The following is a 25,092-nucleotide window of genomic DNA, read 5'->3' as shown; positions in this document are numbered from 1 at the left end:
AGATTTGATAAAGGTTCTAGTTTGGTTTAGCTTTATTGTAGCATGATTCTTAACTATTAAAATATTCTCAAATCAGCCAATTGGATTGCCTAGGTAGTCATTACTACTTAACAGATGAGAAAAATGTATAATATAGAGCTTGATACCTGACCAGAAGACTAAGATTATTCATCTCATTTTCAATAGTTAATTTGTGAGTTGATGGTAACCGTATTTTTTTTTTTACTTTAATTAAATAAAAGCGTGTTTTATGTAACTGGCTACAGAAGTTTCTGTAATTTTAGTGGATTAGGGTTAAAGGGGAAAATTACAACTTGACAGTGCTGAAAGGTATGTGAATGGATCCACAAGATGAAGAAAAACAATACAAGACACTGAAATACCAGCTATCTTTTACCCTAAAGCTGGAAAAAGTTTTAAAATAGCTTCTTTATTTTGAGCTACAGCATGGACAGCACCAACAACACAGTACTCTGCAAGGATTTCTTTTTTTGTATTTTACAGCTAGTCCAAATTTCTCTTTAGTATTATTAACATACTCTTTTGTACTATTCACTGTCATTTCAATATTGTTGATGCTCTCTCCTTGCTCTTCTACTAAAAGAGATATCTGAATGAAAAGATCCCTTAAATCTTTTATTTGGTTCTCTAAATTAACAAGTTCCTTGTGTCTCTGTTCAATCTCTGAAAGTTGTGCTTTAGTGATATTGATTTCTGTAAGTAAGCTTTCATTAAAAACTTCCCATTTTCCTTGATGAAGCATATCATTTACTTCTTCTTCAGACATCTCTTTTCCAGCAACATCAAGCTGACGCAAAATAAATGTCTTGCACTTCTCTTGCTTTGCTGCTATTGTATCATTGTAGGTAAACATGATTTGCTGAAAATGGCGGAACATTGAAGCATGCTGAGATTTAAGTATCCTTGTGACCACTGATGATGGACCATTTTCAACCTCTGACTTTTTAACTTCTTTAACTAAATCATTCAAACTTCTGTTGATGTATTCTGCCTGGATTTTTACCTCCTTTGTAATGGTAGACTCTCTCTTAAGTAGACTAAACCTTCTCATTGAAGCCACCAGACTTTTCTGCTGCTGCCCAAATTTTTGAACATTGTCTGCCAAATTGTTAATACTTTCCTGTAGTTTTTGGATTTCATGTAGGTGTCTCTCAGCTACAGGCTCTCTTTCATAAATAACAGCTTGCTGCAGAAACACCCCTTGCTCCTCTGTTTCTGTAGTTGGTACATGACTGTCTCTAGAGAGTTCAATTTCCTTTGTTCTCTGCTTTAGTTCTTGTAGTCGGTCTTTCATCTTCCCTTTCCTCCTAAGAAGCAAAAATTTTTGTATTGAACAAGTAGAAATTTGATATTTTTCCCCAGTAGCAGTTGACTTCACATAACTGTCTATATCCCAGCAAAAATTCTCCTAGTTTTCTCAAATGAGGTTAAAAAATTAGAAAACATCCATGAGTTTCCTCATAAAAGCCATTTAAATAGGGAAAGTAATATGAAATAATCTGTAAGTTACTTTGCATGTGAGTGCCATTTAGTTGTGTGCAATAGCCGAGAAAGCAGTGATGCAGACACAGTTGGCCAAAAGTAAGTTCTTCAGGGTCATAATACCTGTCACATGATAGTTTTTTTTTAAATAAAGAATGCTTTTGACTATACCTTCAACTTATAGGATTAATCTTCAGATGCCGAAAGTGCCTTTGTTACTCAAGATAGTGTTTCCAGTTAATTTGGCCAATGTAATAATAAAAAATACTCGGTTTGCTAAATATGCGTCATTCAGTTAAAACCATTGTAATGACAGTACAGATTTTATATGAGAACGTTAAGCTATATGGATAATATTGAATTTATTTTAAGTTTTCCGAAGCCTCTGAATTAACATATTACTTGGCATAGTGTTTTTTCTAACTGTTGCATATATATGAAAACATTGGTTTGATTATGCTGATTTCTCATTCTTAGCATTCTTTTGCAAAGATATCCAGACTATCTTAGAACAAAATTTATATCGATTTGTATTAGGTGATACTTTTATAAACATGAGAATATATTTATATAAAATCTTATTTTGGGAGTAATAATAATATTGACACTTATCACATGCTGTGTTGGTAGTTATCCGTAAGAATCAAATTGATGTACCTAACTTATATTTAATGATATAGATACACATGAAATGACATACATATATATAAAATAAAGGGATTAAGAAGCAGTAAAATACTATTATCATAGAGCATCTTGATTTTAGAAATGTCTTTCTTGACATTTTTGAAGATAAGAAGAGGCTGTTAGGGAGTACAAATAGCTCAGTGGACCACATATAATATTAATATCAACCAGAAAAAAAAAAAGTCTCTGAATGTGATGCTGTTATGCTGTAGGACTCAGTGTTTGATATGTTTATGGAAATATTTTTATTAATCTGGATGTTGTCATAGGAGGCATACTTAACAAATGTGTAGATGGTATAAAATTTGGAGGAATCTTTAGTATGTTGAAGTACAGGGTAGGGATTCAAAGATTAAAATAGTGTGGAACTTTATACTAAAAATAACAAATATATTTAACAGGAATAGATTTAAAATATTTCATCTAGCTATAAGAAAAATATTTTCATATCTACAGAGTAGAAGACCCTTGGGTTCACAATAGTGTCTATGAAAGTATTGGAGATTTTAATTAAGTAAGGTTTTTTTTTTTTTTTTGGAGATGGAGTCTTCTCTGTGAGTCTTGCTGGCATGCAATGGTGCGACCTCAGCTCACTCACTGCAACTTCTGCCTCTCGGGTTTAAGTGATTCTCCTGCCTCAGCCTCCTGAGTAGCTGGGATTACAGGCACCTGCCACCACGCCCAGCTAATTTTTGTATTTTTAGTAGAGACGGTGTTTCACCATATTGGCCAGGTGGGTCTCTAACTCCTGACCTCGTGATCTGCCCACCTTGGCCTCCCAAAGTGCTGGGATTACAGGTGTGAGCCACCTACCCAGGCTAATTAAGCTTTCTATCAGAACTATCAGAATAGTCATTATGCTTTTATAAATAATAGTCTGATGTATGGATAAACTAAACTCTGCCGACTCTATGCTATTCAGAGCAAATTGCAAGGGTAAGGGGAACTCTATGAACTTCTGAGCATATTTTGAGATGGAAATTCATAAATTAGGAATTACCAAACTAGCATGGAAAGGATGAGATTTGAAAACCATGCCAAATGGAGACTCATTGAAACAAATGGTAATATTTGTCCCGTAAAAGAGAAGATATAGGGTGTGTATATGACTATCTTCTAAAACACAAAGATCTGTATATGCAAGTGGGATTAGACTTACTTGGCATAACTCCAAAGGGCAGTGGGTGGAAATTACATGGAAAGAGGTTTGATTCAATTTGTAAAGAAGACTTTTCGAACAAATACTGCTTTCCCAAGATGAAATGAGCTGCTTCATGAGGTGCTGAGTTTGCCATCACTGAAGATTTTCAAGATGTTCTTGAATGATGACTCCCATCAGGCATGTTACAGAAATGATGCCTGTTTTGGGTAAAAGGTTAAACCAATGTCCTGGCAATATTCCTTTGGTTTTAAAGGACTGGTATTTTGTGAAATAATCATGGAAGTCTACTATATGTAAAGTTTTAAATGCTGTAGTATATATTTAATTTACAATTATATAAGTATATAAAGTATATAAATTCCTCCTGTCCTTGAGGAATTTATAATTTAGGGTGAGAAGGACAATATACAATTTAAAAGATAAATGGGATAATTTTAGGTTTTGATACAATAATCAGGCAGGGTCTCTCTAAGCAGATATTTGAGATGTGAGACTAAATGCTGAGAAGCCAGGCAGATGAAGAGCCAAGGGAGTATATTCTAGGTATAGGAGTTGGGGTGCCAAGGCAGTGAATGAGACCGATATGTTTTAGGAACAGAGTTACTGCATAAGAACAAAGTGAATGTAGATAGAAAGGAATGAGAATAGTAACATGGGAAGAATGAAGTAGAAAGGTAGGCATGGACCACATCATAAAGGGCTTGTGGGCCAAAGGAACGAGTTTAGATTTTATTCTAGGTGCAGTAGAAGACAGTTAAAAGATAAATAGGATATTGACGTGATTTGTATATATTTTTTTCTTTTTGATATGTAATTTAAAATTTTTAAAAACTGAAACAAGGTGTCCCTATGTTGTCCAGGCTGGTCTTGAACTCCTGGGCTCAAGCCATCTGTCCACCTTGTCCTCCCAGAGTGCTAAGATCACAGGCATGAGCCACCATGCCTGGCCCTGATTTATATTTTTAAAAGATGTTGTTGCTTTCTATATAGAGAATAGTTTCCTGGGGAGTGGGTGGGAGTAGTTCACAGAAGAGACTTGAATGATAGAGATGGAGTAAATGGGAACCATTAGGATATGTTTTTGGAAGTAGAAGCAATAGGACTTGATGAGTTTAACCCATCAGCACTGAACACAATCTTTTCTTGAAACACTTTGAAGAAAAGTATTTCTCCTGGTTTTTTCCCTTACCTTTTTGGCTCTTCCTTTATCACTATTTTCTTTTTCCTGGCCACTCCTTATCTCCCCCACCTGTAAATATTGGAAGAATTTAGACTCAGTCTTATTTTTATCCATCATTTTTTAGTCTCAGGGCATTAAATGCTGTTCATAAGCTGATGACCCAAATTTGTATCTCCAGTCTAGGTTGCTCTTAAAGAACTACCTACCTGACAGCTGCATTTAATGCCTCTGTCCAAAATGAGCTCATAATCTTCCTCTGAACCGATAAATTGCCCCATCTCTCTTCTGGCCACTCTGTTTTTTCAGTTGCTCAGACCAGAGACTCGGAAGTCTTTTTTTGTTTGTTAGTTTTTTGAGACCGAGTCTGGCTCTGTCCCCCAGGCTGGAGCGCAGTGGCGCAGTCTCAGCTCACTGCAACCTCCGCCTTCCAGGTTCAAGTGATTCTCCCGCCTCAGCCTCCCAAGTGGCTGAGACTACAGGCATGTGCCACTACGCCCGGCTAATTTTTGTATTTTTATTAGTGACAGGGTTTCACCATGTTGGCCGGGTTGGTCACAAACTCCTGATCTTAGGTGATCCACCCTCTTCGGCCTCCCAAAGTGCTGGGATTATACGCATGAGCCACCATGCCTGGCCGGAAGTCATTCTTGACTTTTTTTTTTTTCCCCCTACAGTTCATATGCAAACATAGCAAGTCTTGTCAACATCTCTTTCAAAATGTATTTGGATCTAGCCACCTCTTACCATCTCCCTGGTTCAAGTCCCTGTTATTTTTATTTTTTATTTTTGAGACAGAGTCTTGCTTTGTTTCCTAGGCTGGAGTGCAGTGGCACAATCTTGGCTCACTGCAACCTCCATCTCCCGGGTTCAATCCTTCTGCCTCAGCCTCCCAAGTAGCTGGGACTGCAGGCACGTGCCACCACGCCTGGCTAATTTTTGTATTTTTAGTAGAGACAGGGTTTCACCATATTGCTAAGGCTGGTCTTGAACTTCTGACCTCATGATCCACCCCCTCAGACTCTCAAAGTGCTGGGATTATAAGCATGAGCCACTGCGCCCAGCCAAGTCCCTGTTACTTTTCATCTTGATCATTACAGTAGTCTCCTAAGTGTTCTCCTTGTTTCCTTTTTGTACCAACTACCCCCAAACTGCCCCCACCACAAACCTTTGGTCTTAACACAGAATTCAGAGTTAAAATGTAGGTCAGACCATGTCATTTCTGTGCCTAAAATCCTCCTTTGGCATTATCTCTTAGAGGAAAAACTACAGCCTACAAAGCTCCACAATGACTTCACCCTCCTGTCAGCCCTCTGACCTCATCTCCTACAACTCTCCCTTGCTCTGCTTCAGTCTCACTGTCCTTGCGGTTCTCACACAAATCTGGCACCATCTGGCTTTAGGGCCTTGGCACTTGCCTTCTCTTCTATTTGAAGTGTTCTTTCCCATGTAGTATGTGACATATTTCTCCAACCCAGTCCTTACTGAAATGTCACTCTCTGAGTTAGGATGTTCTTGGTCACCCTATCTTGGACTATACCTTCTCTCAACTCTCTGGCCCTTCCCAGCTTTGTTTTTCTTAGCATTTTTCACTATTTAACATACCATATATTTTACTTATTTATATTAACTTAATTGTCTACTTTCTCCTCCCAATATTAACTCCATGAAGTCAAGGGTTTTTATTCATTCTGGTACCTCATAGAGTTAATATTTGGAGGAGAAAGTAGAGGGTCTTTATTCTTTCCCAACACCTGATGAGTCTTATATTTACTTGAGTTCTCATGTTGAGATCTTGATATCTTAGATTTACTTGAGCTCTTAATATGTGCCAGGCACTGTTCTAAGTGTGTTGTATGTTCTTATAAGAACAAGTATTGTCATGATCTCTATTCTATAGATAATGAAATTAAGATCTCAGCTTTAGTAATTGAACCATGTTGTCAGCTAGTGGTAGAGTTGAGATTCAGATTCTGGCAGTATAGTTTGAAGGACTCAACTCTTTACTATAGCAGAGTATGTGTTACTATACTATAGCATACTAGAGCATAGTAACTTCACCATAGTATAGCATAGCTTTACTATGCTGTGAAGCTTTTTCAGTGGTGTTAGAGAGATCGTCTAGGGTGAGTTCTGAAAAGAGGCAATTAGGTCAGTTAAGTGGTTGGGAAAAGAGCCTCACAAGGGATAAGACCTTGAAATCTGTTTTTGTCAGAAAAAGGTGTTTTATAGATATTAAAAGTTTATTCAGAAACATTTGGTACATTACTTTATTGCCACATAACTATATTGCTGAGCATTTTAAGTATTGGTGGGAAATATTTAAGAGCAAGTTTTTGTTGCTGAAATGCACTTAGAGCATTCTACTATTTATTTTACCTATTTTAAATATTTAATTCAAATAGCTGGTAGTGTTTTGTTTTTGCCACTGATTTGCACAGTAAAGGTAAAAAAGTTCAGTCAGTACCATTTGTAATAGGGGACTAAGCTGGAAAGAGATTCCATACCCCTCTTCCTCTGCATATTTTTATTGTCTGTATTTTACTTTACTGGCAAGGAACAGTTTCTCCACCTTCAGAGTAGAGCTAACCAAAGCTAGTGTTTTTGTAAGATCCAAGGAAAAAATAAGCTATGAATGATACTGGAGCTGGAAAAATTATGAAAGGAAGATTAGTCAGGAGGAATATTAGAAGGTAATATAGAAAGAATTGCCAATTTTAGGTGTTAAAAAGTTGTTTTTTTCTTTTGTGTTTAATATTATATAATATATGTATATTTTGAGATGGTCTTGCTCTGTCTGGACTGGTCTGCACTCAGGCTGGAGTGCAGTGTCATGATCTCAGCTCACTGCAATCTCCACCTCCTGGGTTCAAAGCGATTCTCCTGTGTCAGCCTCCCGAGTGCCTGAGATTACAGGTGCCCATCACCATGCCCAGCTAATTTTTGTATTTTTAGTAGAGACAAGGTTTCACCATGTTGGCCAGACTGGTCTTGAACTCCTGACCTCAAGTGATCTGCCCGCCTCAGCCTCCCAAAGTGCTGGGATTACAGGCATGAACCACCGTTCCTGGCCAAATATTGTGTAAAATATTTGATAATTATCCTGATACGGATACTTAAAGACACATAAAACTATTGGGAATTAATTGTGGAAACTTTTTACCATGTGGCAACTTTGTGAAAGCAGAATTATCATCCATGTTTTATTACATACATCTGATAAGAACTAGTCTTCTTTTCAGTATAGAGAAAATTTGACGTTAAAGTTAAGTTGGCTTAGTGATTTATCTTGTGTAGCTTCCTAGTGTTCATTTTTTGGTTTAGTGGTATTTATGACTTCCTTATCTATAAGCTCTTTCTAGTATTACCATATTGATGCTGAAAATAAATTATTCCCCAAAGTGTTGAAGATATCATGTCACATTTAATGTAGCCATAAACTTTTTAAATAAGCTTTTTAAAAATGTTATTTTTCCCTCAAATTAATAATGCATGTACACAGGTTAACAAATCAAGTCATGTCAAGGCTTCTAAAGATATATATCTGACCCTTGCCTTCCCTACCACATCCCCTTTCCAATTCTCCATTCCTTAAAGGCAGTCATTTTCAGCTCCTTAGCTACATGTTGCGTCTAAACTCCTATTTCTAGGTAATTTGCATGTGTAGGTATTTTTGCTTCTTCAGTTTTATTTTATTTTATTTTATTTTTTTTGAGACAGAGTTTTGCTCTTGTTGCCCAGGCTGGAGTGCAATGATGTGATCTCAGTTCACTGCAACTTCCTCCTCCCAGGTTCAAGTGATTCTCCTGCCTCAGCCTCCTGAGTGTCTGAAATTACAGGCTCCTGCCACCACGCCCAGCTATTTATTGTATTTTTAATAAAGACGGGGTTTCACCATGTTGGCCAGCTGGTCTTGAACTCCTGACCTCAAGTGATCCACCCGCCTCAGCCTCCCAAAGTGCTGGGATTACAGGCATGAGCCACCACACCTGGCTGCTTTTTTGGTTTTAGTTATTATATTGAATTTCTTCTATGGAAGATGTAGATTTAATCTTCTCTCATACCCCCATTCTTCCCTCAGCTTTACCCTTTTTAATACAGTTATATCACAAATTTTGGTTAATATTTTGTGTTTACATTATTATGACTACCCAAATACTATTTATATGTGAGTCACCTAAGGTACTATGGCTATATTTCCTTTCTCAAATAATTTTTTAAATTATTTCTAAGTTTTTTCAATGGATAGAGATAGAAGATGAATATATTTAAGAAAACTTCTTGTTGATGTATTTATACATATACAGAAAGTCCCCAAAACATAAAGGTATATTATGATGATTTTTCACAAAGTAAATACATCCATGTAACTATCACATAGATCAAGAAACATATAACATTTAAATTTTTTAAAAAAATATTAATTACCAAAGTTTTTCACCTGCTTAATTTTGTACATATGCATCACTAATTCATTCTAAAGCTGAAGTGAATTGAAAATATCCTCTTGACATATTTAAATATAGACTGTATATAGTTTTGTTTTATTTCATTTTATTCATCTTTTGAGGCTCCTTTCCTGGAACTTCTAATGTAATCTGATTGTGTTAGAATTTTCTTTTCCTCTTGTCTGTTCTCTCTTTTTGATTTCCAGTTCCTCACCTTTCTTGGTTTATCTCCTTGATTTGGGAGCGTACTATAGCTTCTTTTCAAAATATAAATGCAATGATAATTTGCATTACTGAAAATATTTTTATTCTCTCCTATACTTGAATACTATATTTTCTTTGGATAAAATTTTCAGTTTGAAATTATATTCCCTCAAAATTTTGAAAGTTTTGTTACTACGTCTTCTAGTTTTGTTACCCCTGAATATTCTGCCCTCTGTTTTCTGATATTTTGTAGACTGGGTTTTATATTTCCTTTCATGAAATTCTTGACCTTTTCTTTTCATATTCCTGGTGTTCTGAAATTTCATAGTAATGTGATCTGGGGTAGGTCTTGATGCATTTATTTGGTAAACATTTAGTTGGTCTTTTCAACCTACAAACTCATGTATTTAGGGACTTGCTTTTTTAAAAATAATTTCTTTAATATCATTTTCTCCATTTTCTTTGTATTATTTTCGTGGCCTTTCAGACATTAAGAAAATTAAAGAAGCAGTCCAGTCCAAGAAAAGCAGTGTCCAAATAAGGGGAGTTTTAAAGTGACTTGCTTAAGGCCACACAACTGAAAGGTGGCAGAGGCTTCGTTTAGGCATGTCTACTTGATTGCGAATCTGTTTTCTTCCCTATTGTGTATTTAGTAGAAATTGGTTATCCTAGTGAAATACACACAAATAATGTTTATCTATATCAAATACTGTGTTATGTTACTAATATACATACTATATCTATTTAAAAGAAAAACTTCAGCAGGAGATAATATAGCGTATAGTTTCTAAAATAATGTTGTTGTTTGAAGCTTTTTTTTTTTTTTTTTTTTTGAGACGGAGTCTTGGGCTCTGTCGCCCAGGCTGGAGTGCAGTGGCGCGATCTCGGCTCACTGCAAGCTCCGCCTCCCGGGCTCCCGCCATTCTCCTGCCTCAGCCTCCTGAGTAGCTGGGACTACAGGCGCCCGCCACCGCGTCCGGCTAATTTTTTGTATTTTTAGTAGAGACGGGGTTTCACCGTGGTCTCGATCTCCTGACCTCGTGATCCACCCGCCTCGGCCTCCCAAAGTGCTGGGATTACAGGCGTGAGCCACCGCGCCCGGCCTGTTTGAAGCTTTATTAGGCTCTTTAATATAATCAGACCAAACTGATCACTTTACACTATAAAAGAAGAAAAATAATTTGGATCTTACAGACTTATGTTTACAGAAAGTCTCTCTAAGAAATAGTGAATTTTATCTTTGGTACTATATGGAGATTGGGATTCTTATATTTTCTTCTGATTCAAGTTATAGTCATCTAACCAGATCTCTTATACTAGCTTGTCACTATGAATTATTTTTTAAAAATTAATTAATAAATTAATAGAGAAAGGATCTCACTTTGTTGTCCAGGCTGGTCTTGAACTCCTAGCCTCAAGAGATCCTTCTACCTTGACTATGAATTCTTAAAGCTACAGCATATATAGCTGAAGTGCTAGTTGCTGCATTATTTTTTTTTAAACTGACTTGCACCCCTAAAAAAGAAAGAGTAACAGTGTTAGAAGCTCAGAGGAGAGAGAAAGAGAAAGTGGCATCAAACAAAAGATTTTGATTTTGTATTCATGAAAATTAAGTCCTATATTTATACAATGGCTCAGTAGCTTTTAACAATCTTTAATTTTCACATTCCTCAAGAACTACGTCTTGAACTTTCTCCTTGATTGCATGGTTTGGAACAAATCCTGAAACAACTCCCTCGAATGGTTTTATGACTGGAAAGATCTTTCTCCTTTTCTGGGTGTGTTGCTTTGTTTTGTTTTTGAGATACCATCTCACTCTATCACCCAGGCTAGAGTACAGTGGCTCAATTGCGGCTCACTGCAGCCTCTACCTCCCAGACTCAAGCGATCCTTCCCCCTCAGCCTCCCGAGTAGCTGGGACTAAAGTTGCATGCCACTGTGCTTGGCTGATTTTTAAAAAATTTTTTGTAAAGATGAGGTCTCGCTATGTTGCCCAGGCTGATCTCGAACTCCTGGGCTCAAGCAGTCTTCCCGCCTCAACCTCCTAAAGTGCTGGGATTATAGGCGTGAGCCAGTATACCCAGCCTCTTTTTTAAAAAATCAGAAATAAAGTAATCAAAAGCTTTTTTCTAAAGCATCATAGTTTTAAAATATTTTAAGAAATAGACGATATTTCAAATTGATATTGGAGCACAGTGTACACAGGCCTTTGGGAAGGTAAATTTTCCTGTGAAGTGCCTTTGAGAAGGTGCATTTTACTGCCACTGATTTTGGAAAGCAGGATATTGGAGTCTGACCTGTATAAAGGTTGTTTTTTCCTGGATTTTTATTCATGTAATATTCCCTGAACAAGCACCACACTTTTATATTTGAATAAAAGGTACTTTAAGGAGCCCTTTAAAATATATTAATATGTCCTTTGTATTTATTAATCTTAATAAATTTACAAGCAAAAAACAAGAAAATATCCTGCTTTCTTTTTAGATCTGTATACATTATTGATATTCAAGGCAAAACATGGAAATAGAATCGGGTTTCCTTTCAGTGTTATACATCATGGCATGCATATTATGGAAATGATGTTTAAAGTGAGCTATAAAGGTTATACTGTGTTTGTCTTGGTTAATGAATCCTATGCCTGTATTTCTTTTGAACATTTAGAGAATATTTATGTGAAAGATCCTTTACATAATTAGGTTATTTCTAGTTTCTTAGGAGTAATTTCCTATGTTTGCTGTGGTCACTGACTGGTGGCCACTCTGTTAAAGGTGGGCAAGTGTATTTAGTGAAATTCGTCAGTAGCCTAGCTTCATTGAGGAGTTATACAAGAATGCTCTAAGTGTCCTGATAAATTATGGATACATTGAGGCTATTTTTTTTATTGTGACTACCAACGCCCCATGGAGTTTGCTCATTATAGCACAAGTAGGAGAATGTAGGCCTTATTTTTCTCTAGTGATTTTTGTAGCCTAAGTGGATGTCACTTCCTGCTATAATCCTGGGTGAGTCAACAGAGTTATTCCTGTCTTTGTATACAGATTATGTTGTATTATTCCTAGCTAACTGCTTCATCTAGGAAGCTCAGTTTTAGTTCCCTGTAATGCAGCAAACTCTAAACCTCAGCTTTAAGGTAAAGTATTTGCCCAGTGGAATTAGGTTTAATTACTACTCTTCATTTTGGCTTTAAGTATGCTTCCTCATCATTTCTGGCACCTGAAAACTTCTCTTTTTTACTCTAAAATTTAGTGATGTTGTTTTAAAATTTGTCTTTTTTAAACTTATGATTACATCAAATTCTGTATGTTTACAGAAAGAGGGAGTAACTTCTGTATCTGTGCATTTTGACTGAAGTCATAGTTGCTTACCTTTACAGAATTAACGTAATTGAGAATGTTTCCCTGAATCCTTGTTCATCTGTGTAGAAATTGACTTAAGATAGGTACTCAGATCTGTTTATATGCTATATATAAATTGCATTTTCTAGTAGTTACATACTCATAACTATATGTATAACTATCCAATTTATTGATCTTATATCTTCATTAATTAGAATACTAGGCAAAGTAAGACAAACATGCATATTAGAATTTAAAACATGCAAGGACGGGAATCATATAAGCATAAAATATGAAGCTCCTAGTTGTGAAATCATTTAATTGCTTAGACTAGGTGAAATTGATACTATTTTATGCAGTCTATTCTGTACCTTAAATTTATTACGTTGGAAGAATTATATACAAATATGAATCATCTTTTATTATGTTTAACTTACAGCATTGCTTTATAGTTTTGGATTTTACTAGCAAGAACTACATCTGTGAACTTAAACATTATATTTAAAAAAGAAAGAACAATAACTCGTATGTGTGATAATCAGCTTTGACAACTTGTTCTGGGAAATAGAAAAGTAAACTGGTGCGACTCAACTCAAATACAAGGTTCTCTGCCCTATTACAGACACTGAAAATCCCTATAAACAGAAACATGAGTAAAAATTACCTAGTACTTTAAGAAATATGCCCTGGGATAGATACTTAGTGTATTTATAGATTTTTTAAAAAGTAGGCCATTTCTTTTGATAGTGACTGTAATGATTAAATAAAACATTTCAAGAAATGTGACCAGTTTTTACCCAAGAGAAAACAGAATATTCTGTTGCTTTTGTATATGAAGTCAACTTGCAACATTTTTCTAGTGCAAGTGAAAGCAGAGGATCTTACTGTAATGTTAACCTCTTTGACTGCTAAAGTGAGGGCCAAATAGTAGTTTCTAAAAACTAAAAAAAATACAAATTGCATATATTGTCTAATTTTGAATTATCTGACTCTTTTTTTGCAATATAAGCGTTCAATGCTTTTTTCCTACTTTTTATTTAGTGTAAATAAGTTATTGAATTAACTTGTTTAACAACATATTAAGATCATTTTGTTTAAATATAAGACTTGTATAATTTTTGAACTTTTATCTGATTTAAGTAACCTGTACATACATAAAATGATTTTTATATTACATTTAAAACTGCATAGCTATGAAGATAATGTGTTCTAGGTATTATATGGCCAATTCTCAAGTCCACTTTTAAAATACATAAAAAAGTCATTATTATTTTGATTTGAAATGGAATATTTATTAAATTCTAACATAGTAACAATTATAACTTTGAAAGTATCTAACCTATCTACATAGGTTGTATTTAAATGATGCTGATTTAAATTTTTCAAGCTATCAATTAAATGGTAACCCTTATGTTAAATGGTGTAACTTAAGTATTTTTAATGTACTAATTGAAATATTATAAAGGTTAGTAAGTACTTCGATATTTTATGGTAGCCCTTTCACAAGATTATTTTCTAATTTTTTAAATTTTAGGAGAGTCTAGTAAACAACAATGAAACAATTAAGACCATTATAGCAAATTATCTCAGATTTTTAAGGTTATATGTATGTGTCAAATTTGGGTATAAGCTGCTTTTCAGAGTTAAATATAAAAATGTTCTCTGAAGTAAGCACATTCATAGTGTCTATAAAAGAAATAATTTTAGATTTGTTTTTACATCTGACTTTCTAGTATTTCTAAAATGAGAGCTTACTTTTTAAAAGACTTAAAAAATTTTTCTTTTCTCTGAAGTTGATTTTTATTACAGTAGTCTGTTTTCAAGAGCTTTATACCCAGATCCCAGTCAGCATGTCAGTAATATATGTGAACAAATCAGCTACCGGTACCCCTGTCCAAATCTGAGTAAAACAAGTAACCCTCATTATTTGTTGAGCGATTTTTAAATGTACCAGTATAACCAGATTTCAGTCTATGGATACCTCATATTAAAAGGTACAAAAAAGAGTCGTTTATTTACCTTTCTGTCTTCTTCCTTTTGTTGGTTTTCCACCTGCCGTGTTGGAGTCCTGCCTTTGAGAGAAAATCTGAACATCTCATGTAATGTTTTGAGCAAATTATCTAAATCTCTATCTTATAGGGCACAGGCTAATTTCTGTATAGTTTTCATGTTGTTAATTGAAAGCCAAATAATGAAGTCAAATAAGAGATAAAGTTGTACTTTTGCTGTTAATAGCAAGTGAAAATAGATTGCTTACTTCACACCTGGAGAATCCGGTTCTGCCTGTTAGATGCCTGTTCTTTAGATTAAAGGAAGATCATTTTCATTGGAGCTAGTTGGTAACAGGAAGTCCTCGTTAAACTGCCTACGTAGAGTATTTGGCATTGGATCTGCAAATTTAGTCATACGTTATATATGTAATATATTATTCTAAGAAAAAGGATTTGTATTTAAACAAAGGTTACTTTCTTTTCTATAGATATCAAAACTTGCTAAAAATATAGAATTAAATAGGAATGAAAAGAAGCTTGGTGTAAAGGCTTTTTTTATTCCATTTACTTTAACATGGTTGAAATCTGTCCTATTTTAGGAAGTCCCATAAGAGCTTAGCTCATAAAATCATAGAATTTCAGAAGGGAAACATCCAGGAAAGAGCTCATGTCTGTAAACCATTCATCCCACTTTACTTTTAATTTTTTTTTTTTTATACTTTTTATTATGCCTGCTGTTTTTATTTTAAAATAAATTTTATATAGAACTAAAGTTATCCAGCAATATATGTTAAATCATTTATTTTGTCAATATAACAACTCAAAATTAATTTATACCAGAGGGAAATGTTTATAGGAAGAATTAGAAATGAAAATCTCTCTTGTACTACCAAATTTCAGACCCATTTTTTCTACCTGACTTGTTACTGTTTGAGGGCAAGAAGGACATTGCTGTATCTATCAAAATCATTTGTATATATATATATTTTTTTTATTTTTTATTTTTTATTTTTTATTTTTATTTTTATTTTTTTTGAGAAGGAGTCTCGTTCTTGTAGCCCAGGCTGGAGTGCAGTGGTATGATCTTGGCTCACTGCAACCTCTGCCTCCTGGGTTCAAGCAATTCTGCTGCCTGAGGCCCCTGAGTAGCTGGGATTGTAGCTAATTTTTTTGTAGAAATGGGGTTTTACCATGTTTGCCAGGCTAGTCTCGAACTCCTGACCTCAGGTGATCCACCTGCCTCAGCCTCCCAAAGTTCTGGGATTATAGATGGAGCCACCACGCCCGGGCAATCACATTTATATTTATTCTTTGTTTTAATAGTTCTACTTCCTGGAATCTGTACTCAAAATAAGAAATAACTCCTTTGCACACCTACTTTTTATAGCACTCTTTGTAAAAACAATACACTGGAAACACAAAAGTCCTTCAGCATAGAACTGGCTGAGTAAATAATGAAACATTCAAAGGGAAGAATTTTGCAATTATAAAAAGTAATGAAGATTTTGTTATACTGCTTCAGGGTACTTTCAAAATTTACCTTTCTGTTAAAAGCATGCTGCGTAAGAATATATATATAAAATATGCTAACTTTTAGGAAGAAAGGAAGGGTAGATATAAATATTGTATATATACACAAATACATAAACAGTCAATAGCATTGAATATCTATAGTGCCCAAATTATGGTCCTTAAAATACCATTTTCTCCATATGCTTGTTTATATTTTCAAAAAGAAATAATGGGAGGATGAACTAAACACGAATGAAAATGGTTACCTATAGGAGAAGGGAAGGAAAAGGCAAAGAGATGGCAAATAGTTCTTCTGATTGTACCTTGTTTTTATAATTCTGAATTTAGAACCATATAAATTTTTTTTAATTTTTATTTTTTGAGACAGGGTCTCACTCTGTCACCCAGGCTGGAGTGCAGTGGCACAATCTCGTCTCACTGCAACCTCTGCCTTCTGGGTTCAAGAAATTCTCATGCCTCAGCCTCCCGAGTAGCTGGGATTACAGGTGCGCACCACCACGCCTGGCTCATTTTTTTTTTTTTCCTGTATTTTTAGTAAAGACAGGGTTTCACCATGTTGGCCAAGCTGGTCTTGAACCCCTGACAAATGATCCACCCGCCTTGGCCTCCCAAAAGTGCTGAGATTACAGGCGTGAGCCACGACACCTGGCCAATATAAATATTTTAGAAATTAAATCTTAAAACAAATACACAAACTATCTGTAAAATGCAAAAGCACCTAGAAAGAAATGAACCTAGGTATATATCTAGGTGATGGCAAAACTACACAGAGAAGTATTGTTTTAAGTAATTTTAAAACAGTATTATTGACTCTGCATCTCTAGTGGGATATAGCGTAGAGACAAAAATAATTACAGAGATATGTTAACCTGCACTTAGTAGTCTTATATTTAGTAAAAATATTGATATTATTATGTTGAAATTCCTATATGTAGTTGGATAAAACAAATAATATTATTAGAAACTGCAGTTTTCAGCATAAGTAAAAAGAGATACAAATAAGATCTAAGGCTGGGCACAGTGGCTCATGCCTGTAATCCCAGTACTTTAGGAGGCTGAGGCAGGAGGATTGTTTGAGCCTAGGAGTTTGAGAACAGACTGGGAAACATAGTGAAACCCCATCTCTGCTAAAATAAAATAAAAAAAAAAAACACATTCGAACACTAGCTGGGCATAGTGGTATGCGCCTGTAGTCCCAGCTACTTGGGAGGCTGAGGTGGGAGGATGGCTCGAGCCTGGGAGGTAGAGGCTGACATCACACCTCTGCACTTCAGCCTGGGCAACAGAGTGAGACCCTGTCTCAAAGAAATAAACAAAAACAAGATTTAAGAAGCTCAGTAAAACTTGGTAGTTGATTTGAAATGAAAAAAATCAGCATGAATGCACGATTAGATTTTTTTTCTATTTCCTAGCTTTGTGCACTGAAAGGGCCTAGAAGCAGTAGTAAGTCAATAGCAAATGTATATCTATAACTCCTAGGTTTTGGTCTTTAAAATGCCATTTTCCACTGAAAAGATCAAGGCTTCTTAGGGAAATGGATGATTGCGAGTCTGGAACCTTGTTTGATAGTGGAACACAAAGAAGCTATCAAAGACTGTTGGAGTTGTACCAAAAGGGTCCAAGAGCCGACCTGAAGGGGACTCCCACCGCCTCAAAATGGGTACCTTTGAGCCTTAAAAAGAGCACTAACTGAAACAAATTAGTTCATAATGATGCCTCTCAAAATAAGAAGAAGCACCAAAAAGCCCAAGTAGCCAAAGCAGTCCTAAGCAAAAAGAACAAAGCTGGAGGCATCTTATCTGACTTTAAATTATATTACAAGGTTACTGTAACCAAAGTAGCATGGTACTGGTATAAAAATACATGAATAGATGAGTGGAAAAGAATAGAGAATCCAGAATAGATGAGTGGAAAAGAATGGGTACAGTGATGCTGGGAAAAGTGGATTGCCATATGCAGGAGAATGAAACTGGAATCCTGTCTCCCACCATCTACAAAAATTAACTCAGGTGGATTAAAGACTTACGGGTAAGACCTGAAAAATACTAGAAGAAAACTTTGATGAAACTCTTCTGGACATTGGTCTAGGCAAAGAATTCATGACTAAGACCTCAAAAGCAAAAGCAACAAAACCAGGAATAGACAAATGGGACTTAATTATTAAGCAAAAACTTCTGCACAGCAAAAGAAGTAATCAACGGAGCAAACAGCCTGCAGAATGAGGGAAAATATTTGCAAACTATTCATCCTAGAGGGGACTAATATCGAAAATTTACAAAGAAATCAACAACAACACCACATAACAAAAAACTCCATTAAAAATGTGCAAAAGACATGAATAGTCATTTTTCAAAAGAAGACACACAGATAGCCAAGAAGCATATGAAAAAATGCTCAATATCCCTAATCATCAGAGAAATGCAGATTAAAACCACAATGAAATACCATCTCACACCAGTCAGAAGTTTTAGCTGTTACAAAAAAGTTAAAAAATAACAGATGTTCGCGAGATTGTGTAGAAAAGGGAATGCTTATACATTCTTGGAATGTAAATTAGTACAATCACTATGGAAAACAATACAGAGATTTTTTTTTTTTTTGAGACGGAGCCTCGCTCTGTCGCCCAGGCTGGAGTGCAGTGGTGCGATCTCGGCTCACTACAAGCTCTGCCTCCTGGGTTCACGCCATTCTTCTGCCTCTGTCTCCCGAGTAGCTGGGACTACAGGCGCCTGCTACCACGCCCAGCTAATTTTTTGTATTTTTAGTAGAGACAGGGTTTCACCGTGTTAGCCAGGATGGTCTTGACCTTGTGATCGGGCCTCCCAAAGTGCTGGAATTACAGGCATAAACCACCGCGCCCGGCCAGTATGGAGATTTCTTAAAGAGCTAAAAAAAGAACTACCATTCAGTCTTGCAGCCTCACTATTGGGTACCTATCCAAAGGAAAAGAAATTATTATACAAGAAAAGATATCTGAACTCAGATGTTTATCACAGCATTATTCACAGTAGCAAAGATACGGAGTCAACCTAAATATCCTTCCATGGATGATTAAAGAAAATGTGTGTGTGTGTGTGTGTGTGTGTGTGTTTTGTACATACATACAATGGAATACTCTCAACTATTTAAAAAAACATGTGTTTTCCAGCAACGTGGATGGAGCTGGAGGTCATTTTTTGAAGTGAAATAATTCAGAAACAGTTAACTATAGCATGTTCTCACTTATAAGTGGAAGTTAAATAATGTGTGCACATTGACATGGAGTGTGGATTAATAGACATTGGAGACTTGGACGGGTGGGAGGGTGGAAGGGGAGTTAGAGATGAGAAATTAATGTCTATAATGCACATTATTAAGCTTGTGGTTACACTGAAAGCCCAGACCTCACCACTATGCAATATATCACCACTATGCAATACGTTTACATAACAAAACTGCACTAATAATCTTTAAATTTATAGGATTTTTTTAAAAATTAACCTGATTACCTTCGGAGGTTGCTATGCCATCAATGCATTATTTTGACAATTAGGAAATAAGGGCAAGGGATCAAACATTTATCTTGACTTTGTGAGTTTTAAGAGTCAACCAAGTAGTTGGTGAAAGCTTTTTTTTTTTTTTTTTTTAGCAAGAATCCTGCTAGTAAATGCAGAAGGAATATGGAACTAGAAAAGTTACTGTTTCATAAACTTTGGTAAAATAATAGAATTAAGTAAAGGTCATCAATGGCTGCTAAAATCATTAAGTGAAAGATTAATCAAGAACTTTATTTTGGATGGATCAGGCTAAATGTAAATCCCATAATTTTATACCACTAAAACAGGACATTATATAAAAGTGATATTTTATGCCTCCTTGAATACAAGCACCACCTACGAAATATGCTTGCCAGAAAGATTTCATCTGAAACTCATCCAGCTTCTTACCACCAGATATGGGAAATACAGGATAGGTATGTTAAATAAGTGTATAAGGAAGGTATTAGCCAAATCCCAAATATGGGAAATTCTAAAGAAAAATTACAAATAAATGTCATGGGAGGAAAAGAGTTGTGGGGATGGTAGCGGGGAGGGCAGGTGTAATACGGATTCAAAAAGAGGTAAGTGATAAGTAATGCATATTGGATCTGAATTTAAACATAACGCTTGTAAAATGATACTGGAGAATATTGAGTAAATCGAGTAATATTGAAGACTTACTGTTAATTTTGTTAGGTGTAATAGTGGTATCATGGTAATGATTTTTTAATATCTGGGTGAAGTAATGTGACTCAGGCAGCAAAACAGAAGGTATGTAGATTTAATGGTAATTTGGGAAATACAAAAAAGAAGTTATGTAGATAAGCAAGAATGACACAGTTTCGATAATTTCTAAGGGTTTCGTCTTAGTCTATGTACTTAATTTTTTTTTTAACCTAAAGAGTCTGTCAAACTTTGAGCAAGGCAGTATTTTATTAAACTTTTAAATCTGTGTTTTATAATTAAATAGTGGTATATTGTGGGAAATCCTGTTTTTCTGTAGCATATTTTGTTTTTTCATTTTGTCGGTGTCCAGTTTGTCTCTAATTGAGTACAATCTTTTTTTTTTTTTAATTCCCAGTGCTTTGCCAAGTCAATTAGAAGTGGCCTTGGGTCTTCAGTAAATTGCACATTTATGTGGACACATTCACACATTATAATTGTAGATAAGCTCAAATATTACAAATTCAGAATAAATATTTGGGCATTTAAAACATTACAGTTTGTATTTTAAGAAGGTAAGAATATAATTTATGGATGTAACCTGGGGAAATTAGTCCTCTTCTTTTTCTGTTTCGTAGCCTTATTGTTGGCATATTGATCTGTTGTTTGCTTTCTTGACACTTCTCTTTATTTGATTTTCCTTTTATAGGCCAGTAGTTACAAACTGTTTCAGCAATAATAAAGGAAAAATGACAAAATTGGTACTAAAACATTTTAAGAAACTAGTGTGTTCTGTAATCAGTAGATTTAAAACTTGGGAATCAAAGAATGTGGTCAGGCTAGGCATGGTGGCTGACTTCTGTAATCCCAGCACTTTGAGAGGCTGAGGTTGGCAGATCACTTGAGGTCAGGAGTTCAAGACCAGCCTGGCCAAAATGGCGAAACCCAGTCTCTACTAAAAACAAAAAATTAGCCACACGTGGTGGCACACACCTGTAGTCCCAGCTACTCTGGAGGCTGAGATAGGAGAATCACTTGAACCTGGGGGGCGGAGGTTGCAGTGAGCTAAGATTGCACCTCTGTACTCCAGCCTGGGTAACAGAGTGAGACTCAGTCTCAAAAAAAAAAAAAAAAAAGAAGAATGTATTCAGAATATCTTTAAGTTTCCATCCAATTATGTATATGCTGTATAAAAGTACTTTATTTATCTTTTAGGTTGGCAAACAAACAAGATAAAGAAGGAGCGTTAGGAGAAGCTGATGTCATTGAATGTCTATCTCTGGAAAAATTGGTCAATGAGCACAAGTGCCTCTGTCAGATAGTAAGGTTTTTTTTTTTTTAATTTTAATTTTTTGTCCTTTCAAATAGGTTCAGTATAACTTGGTTTTTATAAAAGTGATAGCAGTTAAAAGACAATCTTTTCAAAGAATTTTTTGTAACCTATGAAATCACACTCCACTTTTCTGTTGATATAACTTAATACCATAATATTTGTTGTCTGTTTCATTGTTATTTCCATGAACCATCTCTCCATGATTTCAAGGAACTTCCCATTTGCATTTTAAGATATTGCTGATAGGATCTGTGCACTGTGCCAGCACATCATAGTATGACATTTGTAATGGGAAAGAAAAGTGTAAATATAACATTTAAACATATGAGAGATTCATAATTAATTTTGAAAAATTATATTGCTGGGCATGGTGGCTCATGCCTATAATCCCAGCACTTTGGGAGGCTGAAGGGGGCAGATTGCTTGAGCCCAGGAGTTTCAGACCAGCCTAGGCAACATAGTGAGACCCTAGCTCTACAAAAAATACAAAAACTAGCTGGGTGTGGGGGTGTGTGCCTGTAGTCCCAGCCTCTTGAGGGGGCTGAAGTGGGAAGACCACTGGAGCCTGGGAGGTTAAGGCTGCAGTGAGTTCTGATCCAGCCACTGCACTCCAGCTTGGGCAACAGAATGAGACACTGTCTCTAAAAAACAGAAAAAGAAAAGATAAATCATATCAGGAGAGATGTCATACAGTCTTAAGGAAGATTGACAGTGGATTTAATAATTTATTTTGGTTTCAAAAAACATTAGGCTGTCAATCTTATGGATGTTTGCTGCTGTAGATTTTAGTATAAGGAATTAAAACGTCTTGGCATTTTTAATAAATAGAGGTTTTTTTATGGCAATTAAATTTTTTCTTCTAATATTGTAAGTGGCACTGTCACCCTCTTTATAATATCTCACATAGCGTACAGATGTTATCTGTAAAATATTTTAAGTCCTATATACTAATGTTAATAATCATTGCAGTGCTATGTTTTGGAAGTTAAATAAGCAGATGCTTCATATCATTAACTTAAATAGCTTAATTTTGATTTGCTATTAATTATACTTAATGGTTTATGAATAGATTTGTGTGGAGACCTTTTAATCTTTTAGTCAAATAAATTTCTGTTTTAGGAACCATGTTCAGCAATCTCGGGGTATGGAAAGAAAATTGACAAGTCCATTAAAAAAGGCCTTTTTTGGCTGCTACATGTTATTGCAAGAGACTTTGATGCCTTAAATGAACGCATCCAAAAAGATACAACAGAACAGCGTGCTCTTGAGGAACAAGAGAAACAAGAAAGAGCTGAACGAGTGCGAAAACTACGAGAAGAAAGGTAAGTAGATTAATTTTGCACCACGGTGCATTTGAAGAATCAAAAACATAAGAATTTGATGAATTAGTTGTTAGTTTTATCTGTTCAGTTTCTTCTTTCTATATGAAGGAAGACACTAGGTAAATTTTGTATTTCTATGGATCTTTTTCTATACAAGTTTGGGTGGTAGATTCCTAATTTTTCTGGAGGTTGTATAGTAGTTAAATTTACTCCTTATGTAACCATTGCCTTCCAGAGTTTTAAATTTTTATCTTTGATTTCTTATGGGTATCTTTAGTGCAGTGGTTCTCAATGCACAGGGTAGTTTTTAACATTTGTCAGTGTCTGGAGACATTTTTAGTTTTCACCACTAGGGGGAGGGGTGGAGTACTACTCGGCATCTGTTGGTTAGAGGCCAGGGATGCAGCTGAACGTCCTATGACAAATAGGACAGTCTCCCACAACAAAGAATTATCAGGCTTAATATGTCAATAACGTTGAGACTGAGGAACCTTTTTAGTTTCAGCAAGGATAGAAGGTGAGCTGGTAGAGAATCATTCAACTCAAGCAAAATCTGATCCAAAGTTGCTTTCCATCTGGCCTTCTGTGTAGTTTAACATAATTGTAGCCCAGTGGGCAAGAACCTACTACCCTTGGTGACCCCATTATGAGGAGCTTTCTTATACTGTGAAGGAAATCCTCTGATAACATATTTTTCATGTAATTCATCGATAGGACTTAAATAAATATTTGTAGAAATGACTCTCTATCCCCAAGTGCTCCATAATATGAGCATGTCATTCATCAGGGATCTCTTTATATAAAAAACAGATTAGAGTGAATGATTTTGGCAGCTGTTGATACAAGGTTTTAGTTCCTGTGAGAATCTGTTTTTCTCTTAGTATCTATTTTTTATCATATAAAGCTCAGTACAACCAATCATGCATGTAAGTATACCTTTTATATATAATATTTATAAAAATTAAATATATGGCCATACTTATGTGAAAACTCCTTTTCCTCCACTAAGAAAATAAAAATAGAAGCAACAAATTGAGTTGGATAAAAGAAATCTAATGTTAGTAACTTTTTAAATGTTTTTGCCTTTTCCATAATGATATTCTATATTCTAGATCATGTTATGGCAGGCTTTTCTGGTACTCTTTACCCTTTCTTTCTTTCTCCTTATCCATGCCAGTTGTGGTCTGAGACCTCTCTTGAGGAGACCTCTCCTGTTGAGCCAGTATTCCATAATGAAAAGTAAATTGACATTCGGAGATGGGTGATTAAAAACAACCTTTTTACTTCACTAAATCCAATCTAATTGGTTCAGATAGTCATTTGTAGTGTTTGAAAAACAGTAACACATGCCAAGTAAAAATAATATATTAATACTGTATTCCTGAATTTGCTTACTAATAAATAACATTAATAACAATGGCTATCTTGTGAGAAAGTTCATTCACAGAGTGGTCTCACATATATTACTTTATCTGACCCTTGAAACAGCTCTCTGAAGTGGTTATTTTTATTCACATTTGTGGGAAAGCTAAGGCTCAAAGATCCAGGTGCAAAGTCACAGAAGTAGTAAATTGCAAATCTCCAAATCTTGGCTTCCTAGGTTCATAGTAAAAGGATATGTATTTCCCATCTACAACACAGCTAGTAAATATTATGGTAATGAACATTTACATTGCTATACCGTACTTACAGTCCAGTTAAAAATCCACAATATTTGTATTTCTTTTTTTTTTTTTTGGTCTTTGGCTGCTCATCTATTTTTTTTTTTTTTTTTTGAGATGGAATTTTGCTTTTTGAGATGGAATTTTGCCCAGGCTGGAGTGCAATGGCACAATCTTGGCCTACTGCAACCTCCATCTCCTGGGTTCAAGCGATTCTCCGGCCTTAGCCTCCTGAGTAATTGGGATAACAGGCATGCGCCACCACACCCAGCTAATTTTGTATTTTCAGTAGAGACAGGGTTTCACCATGTCAGTTAGGCTGGTCTTGAACTCCTGGCCTCGTGATCCACCCACCTCAGCCTCCCAAAGTGCTGGGATTACAGGCGTGAGCCACCACGCCCGGCCAGCTGCTCATCTTAATAACATTACTCATCATATGTGGAACAACATTAACTATAAATCACAGAGATAGTAAATGTTCAGTGGTAACTGATATGGAAATACTTATTTAATCTGAATGATACATATGGTAACTTATTTTTATAGCCACTCAAC

General features: G+C 35.4%; 2 protein-coding genes across 9 annotated transcripts in view; one reads left to right on the top strand and one right to left on the bottom strand.

Moving 5' to 3' along the window:
• The window catches only part of ARL13B (ADP ribosylation factor like GTPase 13B), a 71,444-nt gene that overhangs the window by 33,146 nt on the left and 13,206 nt on the right, over positions 1-25,092 (top strand). For 4 of the 8 annotated variants that reach the window (XM_050778979.1, XM_050778977.1, XM_050778983.1 and 1 more), the window contains 3 exons: positions 19,864-19,992; positions 21,437-21,542; positions 22,674-22,876. In XM_050778979.1, coding sequence (XP_050634936.1) covers positions 19,864-19,992; positions 21,437-21,542; positions 22,674-22,876 — 438 coding nt within the window. The remainder of the gene's footprint in view (positions 1-19,863; positions 19,993-21,436; positions 21,543-22,673; positions 22,877-25,092) is intronic. The other 4 variants (XM_050778984.1, XM_050778982.1, XM_050778980.1 and 1 more) reach the window with 1 other exon arrangement.
• On the bottom strand, positions 415-14,881 carry STX19 (syntaxin 19). The gene is made up of 4 exons (XM_050778990.1): positions 14,774-14,881; positions 14,536-14,588; positions 4,542-4,601; positions 415-1,328 (listed from the first exon to the last, which is right to left on the bottom strand). The coding sequence occupies exon 4, from the start codon at positions 1,313-1,315 to the stop codon at positions 431-433; it is 885 nt and encodes a 294-aa protein (XP_050634947.1). The 5' UTR covers positions 1,316-1,328; positions 4,542-4,601; positions 14,536-14,588; positions 14,774-14,881; the 3' UTR covers positions 415-430.

The sequence above is a fragment of the Macaca thibetana genome, chromosome 2 (assembly GCF_024542745.1).
Source record: "Macaca thibetana thibetana isolate TM-01 chromosome 2, ASM2454274v1, whole genome shotgun sequence".
NCBI lineage: Eukaryota > Metazoa > Chordata > Mammalia > Primates > Cercopithecidae > Macaca > Macaca thibetana.
This window is presented reverse-complemented; position numbering and strand designations above follow the sequence as displayed.

Excerpts from the sequence above, each read along its gene's own strand:
- STX19 (XM_050778990.1), bottom strand. The coding sequence starts at position 1,315 with ATGAAAGACCGACTACAAGAACTAAAGCAGAGAACAAAGGAAATTGAA.